Here is a 9,667-nt window from a genome sequence, read left to right as displayed (position 1 = left end):
ATTTAGATTTGAGTCCCACAATCTAAACGATCATGTAACAAAATTAAACAATCGAATTAAAAAAATAAATTGTAACCATATCTAAACGATCACGTTGTAGCCATATCTAAACGATCGCGTATAAATTATAACAATATCTAAACGATCGCCTTGTAGCCATATCTAAACGATCGCGTATATATTAAACCATATCTAAACGATCGGGTATAAATTATAACCATATCTAAACAATCGTATTGTAGCCATATCTAAATGATCCACTAGAACAAATCTGGCCTTTAATGTCGGTTGGAAAAAATGAAAAAAGAGCTTTAATGTCGTTTTTGAAAATGCGGATGTTTAATGTCGATTTTAAGCCGACATTAAAGCTGGAGCTTTAATGTCGGTTTAAAACCGACATTAAACATCCTTGTTTTGAAAAGCGACATTAAAGCTCCTTTTTAATTTTAATTTTAATTTTTTATTTTATAAAAAATGACTTTCTCTCTCTTACTTTACTCTTTCTCAATCACCCACACGATTTCATCCTTCCAATTTCTTCTTCACTCCTCATTCTCATCTAACAATCTTCCCTTTCTTCTCCGAAGAGTCGCTGGCACCACCACCACCATCGTCCCTCGTGCCCAGCTCGTGCCCGCCACCACCGCCGTCACTCGTCACTTTCTTCAAACACTGATGTTGCTTTGGGGTTTTTTGCTTTGGGGTTGTCGACGAAAAGAATGGTAAGTTTGAATTGGGAATTTTGCTTACTCTTTCATCACTGTATGTTGCTTTGTGTAAACTTAATTCTTTTGAAAGACTAATTTTCAGTTTCATGGGGTTTGCGGATACTGATTTATCACCAACATTTTCTTTTTTCTCAAAATGTGAAGCTGTGAGCATCAAACATGTTTGTTAATTTTCAGATTCTTGTTGCAGATCCGTTTTCTATGGCACCCCAAAAAGCACTTGAAAGTATTGGAAAAACATTGAGTGTACAGTATGAGAGGTGGCAACCCAGGGTGGAGACCATTATGCCCAGAACTTTGTCTGATTTACTGTATTGCTAGTCTATATCCTAACTTGATGATGTGTATGCAGGCCCGTTATAAAGTTCAGCTGGATCCCACTGTGGAAGAGGTAAAAAAGCTTTGTAGTACATGTCGCAAGTATGCAAAGACTGAACGGGTTCTCTTCCATTATGTTTAAATATTAGTGTTGATCCACCTGATGTAATTAAGATTTCACCTTGTGCCAGAATGGAGTGCTGGATAGGTAGATATTTTACACCATTACTACTCTTTTTCTTGAACTTTTGCTTTTATTTGAGTTTTATGTGATTATCGTATTTCACTAAGGGTGCATTTGGTTGGGGGATTTTGGAGGGGGGAATGGGCACGGGCATTTGAAGCCTGTGTTTTTTTTCATGGTTTTGTTTTACTTTCCTGGGAAAATCATTTTCCAATGCATCCATAATGAAGTTGAAGTTGGATTTTCTTTTACCTTATAAAATGGTGGGTTTTAGAAAATTCCTTCCTTTTCAGTTACTCTTTTTCTTTGTCACTGATTTTTTAATCGATTACTTTCTTCTTCTTCAACTTTTGCTTCTTCTCCTCCTCCATGCTGCTGGCTTTTCTTGCCATCACTCTTCTTCCTTCTCCTTTGCCTTCACCTTTTCAAGGCCTTCTAGGGCTTCTTTTCTTTTTTCTACAAAAAAACGTCTGATGCAATCATTAAATCTATTTGTTTTTGTTTTATTTATTTTGAAGAATTTGAATGAGTTAAGTTTTAGATGTGATTTGATGACAAAACCTGGGCTTTATCTATTTCAAATGTCCTTCCTCATTTTCCTAACCAAAATCTCCAAATCTCCAAATCCAAATCCTTCCCCACTATTTTCTCACTGCTTGGATAAAATCACAGCCCCTGATGTAAATGCTTTTGCCAAGAACATGGGAAAGACAGCTATTACGTGGAAGTTAAATTTCTGATAACTACTTGCACAAATTAAAAAAAGAATCACAACTTTTCTATATGTAAATTGGAGATTTATTCCTAGAAAATTGGATACCATTGCCATTTAACCAAACACTATTTCCTTATATCCCAGGTATCATATTCCCCAACATTCTTAATTCCCTGGCATTTATAAAACCTTAAATCAAACGACTCCTAATTTTTTCATCTTAATGATTTTCTGTTTAACAAACCAATTACCATATGCCATTCAAATTGCAATGATTGGAAATACTATCGTAGACGAATGTGGGTTGGATCCTATAAATTATTAATTCCAATCTGGTTATGTTTTTTTCCGTACTCCTAAGGAATAAGGATGTTCATTACTTGTTTTCATCGCATTTGTTCTCTGGAATTTTTATGAGGTGTATCTTTTATACACCAAGTATTAAACATAAACACTGATGTTTTCGGCTCTTTTATTTCTCATTTTTACTATTGGTCTTAGGTCTACCTTTGCACTATCTTCCTGTGGTTGCTGTTTTTGTGTTTTTTTCCATATCATTGCATTTTCATTGAATTATTGCAATGCATTTGATTACCTAGAGAGGAAAGGATTCAAATTGTCTGATAGGAATTAGGATTTCACATTTCAGTTCTGGTTCCAGTTAAACATATGCACTTTATCTTCTTTAAAGTTGTCTTTTAGGTCTGTTAATTCTTTTTTTAATCTTGTTGCAGATCCGTTTTCTATGGCACCCCAAAAAGCACTTGAAAGTATTGGAAAAACATTGAGTGTACAGTATGAGAGGTGGCAACCCAGGGTGGAGGGACTGCATTTTGCTTGCAGCATGTGAATCACATGAAACTCTTCCCCAAAGAGCTGAATTTCCTGCAGATGTTTTTACCTCTTGCCTTACAACACCAATCAAGATGGCCTTGAGATGGTGAACTTATTCTCATTCATTTATCTTGAACAATGCCACTTTATATTCTGAAGTGTCTGAATCTTAGATATTAACTGGTTTCATTACTTTGTTTATGAAACACAGAAAAAATTCTTTTATGACCTACATTGTTGAATTCTTGAAGATTAGGTCTAATTTATAAATTCGAGAACTGTTAGTTTAGTTTTTCAACTGCCTGACCTATGTAGACTAGGGTAGGCTTTTCTCGAAATTGATATAACTGCATATATAAATCTTCAATGGAAAATAGCTAAAGGTTCAATATACCTATGAAAGAAATTCGAATTATTTGTTGTCAAATTCAAATGTATAAAAGTTGAAGTGTTCTCAAGAATTCAATGGTTATTCATTTATTGCTTGTTGTTGTTGCTCCGTCAAGCGACTATGCTTGTAAGGGCTTTTGTTGTTGCTCTTCTTTTCATTGCTTGTTGAACCTTTCTCCGTCAAGCGACTATGTTTTCTTCTTCTTTATAGAAGGTGAGAATCTTAAGTACTTTATCTAACCATTTTGAGAGAGGAAGGTTTTGCTGCTCTTTATAAAGGGATTGTTCCTGGCCTTATGCTTGTAAGCTGTTAGATTTTAGTTTAATTTTCTTTTAACTGTTTGCTGTGTGGATCTTATTGCATTAGTTTAATTGGTCTTGTTAGGCATCTCATCTCCCATTTTTTGTACTTTGGCCCTGTTAATAATATCTTCTGTTACCTGTAAAAATTTATCTGTATTTGTGTGTCAGTGTGAGAAACACATATATTAGTTAGTTTTAAAATTTCATGTCTTCCATTCATTATACTGCAATTTTGTTTAATCAAACATGGGCATTACTCTAAAGTTTAACCGAGATTCACCATTATCCCAAACTGAACTACTGTTCATTTGTCCTTTTCTCTCTTTGATGCTGTGAACTGTGGTGTGGTTTTTATAGTCATTTTTCTTAGCTGATTCTTGAGTGACTTGGTTTCAGGTTATTCGAGCTCGGTTGCTACAGTTCAAGAAGAGGAATGTCAAGCCCTTGCTGCATTTGGTGCTTGTTTCCAATATTAATAATTGTTTGAAGAAGCATTTTCGAGACCTTTAAAATGTCGTGATCTTTGAATTTATATAATTCTGTTTGGTTGCAGTTAATTTTACAAGCGTGTTTTCATTGTTGGTGGAATCAGACTTGAATAATATGGGATTTATGTGCTTTAAGATATGAATGGGATTTATTGTTGCTTTAAGATATGAATGGGATTTATGTGCAAGTGCTAATAGCATTTTCATTGTTGGTGGAATCAGACTTGAATAATATGGTTTCCTACGTAATGTGACTTGTAGTTTCAAGTTTGTAGTTAATTTCACTTGTTGGATTCAATGTTGGTTTATAAAAAATGGACAATAATACAACAATTAAATAAATATAAATTTCTAAAAATGGACAAAAACAAGCCTTTGATGTCGGTTTTAAACTGACATTATTGGCCTCTTTAATGTCGGTTTTAAACCGACATTAAAGCCAAACCGACATTAAAGGGCTTCAATAACACTATCAAAGATGTCGGTTGAAAACCGACATTAAAGGCCTTTAATGTCGTTTTTAAACCGACATTAAAGAGGCCTTTAATGTCGTTTTTAAACCGACATTAAAGCCCAACCGACATTAAAGGCCTTTAATAACGCTCGCAAAGATGTCGGTTGCCAAGTGACATTAAAGGCCTTTAATGTCGGTTTTAAACCGACATTAAAGGCCAAAATTCTTGTAGTGATCGCAAATATATTACGCGTGCGTTATTGACAGCGTGGTTGACAGAGCATTTTTTGGTATTTTACACGGTGGACCTCTGAGATTTTTCTGTGTTTTGGAATTGTTCTATATAGTGTAAATATTTTGCCGCTTTTTTATATTTTTGAAAAAACCTCTTATATATATATGTATATATATATATATATATATATATATAATTATTTATAGAAGTGAATAATATTGTTATCGATGAAAATATAATTATTAAAGAAAATATAATATTATTTTGAAAAAAGAGAAAGGATTGATGTGAGGGAAGAGGATTAATTGAAAAGAGAGAAAAGTTGATTAAACATATATATTTAATAATAGTTTGTGGGAAATAATTAACGGAGGAAACACAAAAGATTTGGGTTATTTAAAAAAAATATTTAGTTACATTTTTAAATATAGTAAAATAAACTAAAATATTTTCAACATATAGTAAAAATTTTTATTTTATCAATGATAGATACTGATAGACTTTTATTATTGTCTATCAATATGACTGATAGAAGTATATTAGTATCTATCAATGCCTATCATTAATAGAATTTAAATTTTTTCTATATTTTGTAAATATTTTATAAAATTTGTCATTTTTAACCATTCTCCTAATATTTATTATTATTATTATTATTACTATTATAATATTTAAAACCCATTCACTATTTTCTTCCTCCCAAAACCTTAAACGTCGCTATCCACCATCTCTAGTCACTACCGCACACCAAGTTGTTGTTGCCACTGTTCTCTGTCATTCATCATCTCCGTCACTATCTGTTAGATTCATTTCCCAAGCCAAGTCGTTGTTTGGGTGTTTTAGTGCACATTTCTTTTTATTTTTGGCTTTTTGAGTAAACGTGTCAAGTTGACGCTCCTTCGTCTCCCTTTATCTCCTCCAGTCAAGCCAAGTCGTGCGCGTTCCTCATCCTTGCAAGCCGCGTGCCTTTCTTTCACATGTTGATCTCCCCAACTAGTGTCAAACCTCCTCCTTTCGAGCTGTTTCTTTATTCCTAAGCTGGTTCTCTTCCTCCACGTCGGTAAAAACCATAAAACACGTCGGGGCTGTCTCCTCCATTACAGAGAGTCACATCGGGGAGAGTGTTGATAGTACTGCATTGGAATAGGCAAAACAGACATGAGAATCAGACGACGTCGGCCATAACTTATGGCCGACGCTATCTTCTCCAACTGCCACGAAATGTCGGGGAAAACCTTAAACCCGACATCCGATCAATGGGTTGACAATAGGATATTACTAGCGTCTACATGTACGTCGGGAATAGAGAATGTCTGACGCGACGTTGGAGGGCACTAGCCCGACGTGGCGTGGATAGAGGCGTCTATCACTGATGCCATTGGTGCATCGGGAAAAAAAATTTAAAATATTTTTTTATTTACTATGATTTAATGTTTTGTGTTCTTGCTATTGGATTCTGATTTGATTTAAATTCAATCAAATTCTGAAAATAACTAACGTAAACTTAATAAAAAATAATTAAAATACCAAATCAAATTTATATTAAGATTAATTCAAATGTTAAAAAAGTATAATAGGTTTAAAAAATACATGAAAACTAAAAACTAAAAACTAAAAACTAAATCTACTATGCATCGCAAACGCTAGTTTCCTCATGCCTCCCAACCCACGATGACAGAAAATTAAATTTCGATATATACCATCGATAAAAAAGTAAACTTAAAAAGTTGAAAATTACGTACCGCAATGGAACCAAGGTCCTCGCTTGCATGGACATCTTGTTCGTCCGTACTTATCGACACCGGCGAATTTAGTGTAGGTCCAGGGGAGCTCGAGCCCCCCCTCAATTTTATTGTCTTTGTATGATATATATAAAGAAAATTATTTAATTTTTACTATTTAAAGTTAGTTTAGTAATTATTTTGATTGTTAGCCCGTCTTCCCATCTAGGTTCAAATCTTACCTATGTGGTTTATTTTCCATATTTTTCTTTTAACCCCCTGTCAATATATTTTCTAAATCTGCCACTACTTATCGATCGATGTGATACTTCGTAACCTCTAAATATTGGGACACTCCCTCTCTATACTCAACCGAGAACTTATTTCTAAATTTCATCCAATACTTGTCCATTGTTAAAAACCTAGAACATAAATAGGTTTCATTAGTCTTATATTCATCCTCTCAAATGCTCAAACTTACTCCGTGATTAATAAGCTACACCCCACAAGTATCCAATATCCCAACTTTTACTACATCTAAATTTAAACTAAAAAAACTACCGTAACTGTAGGATAGCTAGAACAACACCTAATCATATATAATTACTTCAATCTTTCCAAGCTACCTAACACTTCCAACAAATTATAAACCACTAAAGGCTACCATAATTCTAACTAATACTTAATTCCAACGAACAAAGCATAGTCATAAATAAAAAAAACTATAGGCTACCATAACTACAGGATAGCCACAACCAATCAATAAAAAATTTCAAGTATTTAAACTATTTCAGCAATTTAAAATTTTTCAATTTCATCAATTCAACAATTTCAATACATTTGAATATAATTTCAACTACGTCCCCTCTAAAACAATCACAATTTCAATAATTTAAACCCTAACCTATTACAAATTTGAATATTCCATTTATACCTACAATTTAATTCATAAACAATTCATATACATTTTAATTCATAAACTTCCAACAATTTCAATATACAATCTATATATACAATTTAATATCAATCATACATTTATTTACTTATGCAACAAATTCAATATCAATCATACATACAATATACAATCTATACATACAATATGAATACAAAATACAATCTACAATCTACAATTTATACAAATAAAGTATATAATCTATACATACAATCTATACTTTATTCATGCAACAAATTCAATATTGATGATACATTTATTTAGAAACAAAAATGCAATAAAATAAAAACGTATCTTTACCGAAATGAAGAGACGACGGCGCAATATGACGACGAAAGGAGGACGGTGGTCGGCGGAACACAACGACGACAGGCAAGGAGACGACATACAACAATGGCTCTCCCTCTCGTTCTCTAACTTTTTCTCTTTTTACTTTCATGTGTACTAAACACAGAACTCTTATTAACAGGGGTTCTCCCGATGTAGCCTAAAAACATTGCATGAATCCCATAATCCCCATATCATAAGTAAACACGTCGGGATTTCTTGGGCTCAATCTTGATGTTTCACATATTTTGTCGGGAAAAAGTTTAAAAAATTATTCAAACGTTACAGATTCTCCCGACATGGTCAAGCTTTACATCGGCCAAAGGTTGACCAATCTCGATGTCTCACTTATTACATTAAGAAAGGTAAAAATAATTTAAGGTTCAATTTTCTTCGATGTGGTCAATGCTAACGTCGACATATTCTAACACTTCCCTAACGCCATGCAAGTAAATGTTGGGGAAACCTTAAATTAAAATAATAATTCCATTTGTTTTGATGCCTTACACTTCCACGTGGATTGCAGTTGGGCCATCCCATACATTTACTTTCAATGTGTCGGGGGAACTTGAAATTATTATTTTAATTTAAGATTGCCCAGACGTTTAATTGCATGGTGTCAGAGAAGCGTTAGACTATGTCGACGTCTTCAACACTATGTGGGGATAGAGGATTACTACCGACACAAACTCTACAGCGTCGATGTAAGCTTTGTTTCCCAATGTTTTCTATTTTGATGTTGACACCTTAATTGCATGGTGAGTTTTGATTGAGTTTTAGGCATGCGCATCAAATATTAATTTTTGGTCTAAGTAAATTAACTTTTGGTTTTAGTTGGATTATTTTCTCAAAAGTTGGATTACTTTTCTTTGAAGGTCATTGGCAAAATTGAGGAAGGATTAACCTTGGAATTTTTCCCATTTAAGGTTGGTTTCAACCCTCAGTTTTGGATAAGTTTGAAAATAAATATTTGGATGATTATGGTTGACAAAATTATTAATTTAATTTTGTTTATGTTTAGGATTGGGTTATTTGGGTTTTGACTATCGACCAAGGATTGTAGTTAATCTCTCAAGTTAAGATATTCTACTACTAGACCTAGAATGAAAATGAAATGAAGAGCTTGCATGTATTTACTGTTATGCATTGATGTAGCTAAGATGTATAATGCATTGTAGTTGATGACAAACATATTTATGATCAATGATATATTAATCACTTGATTAAAGATTTTATGGTTGATATTTCATGTCATGTTTACGATGTTTATGATATTGCTACATACTATGGACAATGGTGTTCTGTTGACTTTGGCTATTAGGACTATACCTATATGTATGATATCCTTTATGATCACCACTTTTCATAGATTTAAGATTGTGCGTGTTCAACCGACCACCAATCTGTCATGTCATGTTTATGAGTGATCTAATGGGATCACTTACAACTCGATATCATGTGTGTTCCTTCGGAATCACTAGATTCCATGTTTTGGGTACCTCTTAACGATATCCTAATGAACAGTTAACACACACCTAGTGAGATTAGTAGTAGGTCCCATATTGAATATATATTTATACTCACTCTTTTCTATGTTTAATATTTCAGGCAAAGGTAGATGTACAGGAAAACTAGGAAGCGACGAGAAGGGTCCGTGACTTGCCATAAGGGAATTACTTTTGCTTTCGTTTTTCATATTTATAGTATTTTGAATTTAATTATTTTATTGGAATTTATTGGAACTCATTAATTATATTATGTTATTTAAAATTTAGATAGAGCCCCGAATTAGAATTTTGTTACGTAGCATTTTTCTTTTTTTTTGCTAAATCATGATTTATGAACGTGTGTTTGAATTCATTTATTGAAGATTTAGTTTTTTCTTTTTTTTCTTTCTAATTGAAAAATGATTATTTACTTGAAAGTAATGACCTCAGCTTAGTATAAAAAAGTTTGTTTGTTACAATAAATGAGTAACTAATAATTACTATCTTTACCATTAGAGTCATTTTTCTTTG

The 9,667-nt window shown here is 33.0% G+C and overlaps 1 protein-coding gene across 5 annotated transcripts; it reads left to right on the top strand.

Annotated features, from left to right (window-relative positions):
• Window positions 1–405: 405 nt before the first annotated feature.
• On the top strand, window positions 406–4,209 carry LOC127150585 (double-stranded RNA-binding protein 3-like). Of its 5 annotated transcripts, none has more exons than XR_007822996.1 (6): window positions 418–722; window positions 919–1,001; window positions 1,081–1,119; window positions 1,238–1,254; window positions 2,680–2,885; window positions 3,869–4,209. XR_007822996.1 is itself a non-coding variant. In XM_051088463.1 (5 exons), exons 2-5 carry the CDS (start codon window positions 930–932, stop codon window positions 2,793–2,795), a joined length of 273 nt encoding a protein of 90 aa, XP_050944420.1. In that variant the 5' UTR covers window positions 411–722; window positions 919–929; the 3' UTR covers window positions 2,796–3,004. The 5 variants fall into 5 exon arrangements, 1 of the variants encoding a protein (XP_050944420.1); XR_007822995.1 differs by having other exon boundaries at window positions 428–722; window positions 1,196–1,254; XR_007822997.1 differs by having other exon boundaries at window positions 406–722; window positions 919–988; window positions 1,081–1,254.
• Window positions 4,210–9,667: the final 5,458 nt, after the last annotated feature.

The sequence above is a fragment of the Cucumis melo genome, chromosome 8 (assembly GCF_025177605.1).
Source record: "Cucumis melo cultivar AY chromosome 8, USDA_Cmelo_AY_1.0, whole genome shotgun sequence".
Classification (NCBI taxonomy): Eukaryota; Viridiplantae; Streptophyta; class Magnoliopsida; order Cucurbitales; family Cucurbitaceae; genus Cucumis; species Cucumis melo.
Note: the sequence above shows the minus strand (reverse complement) of the source record. Positions and strands in the feature narration are given on the sequence as shown.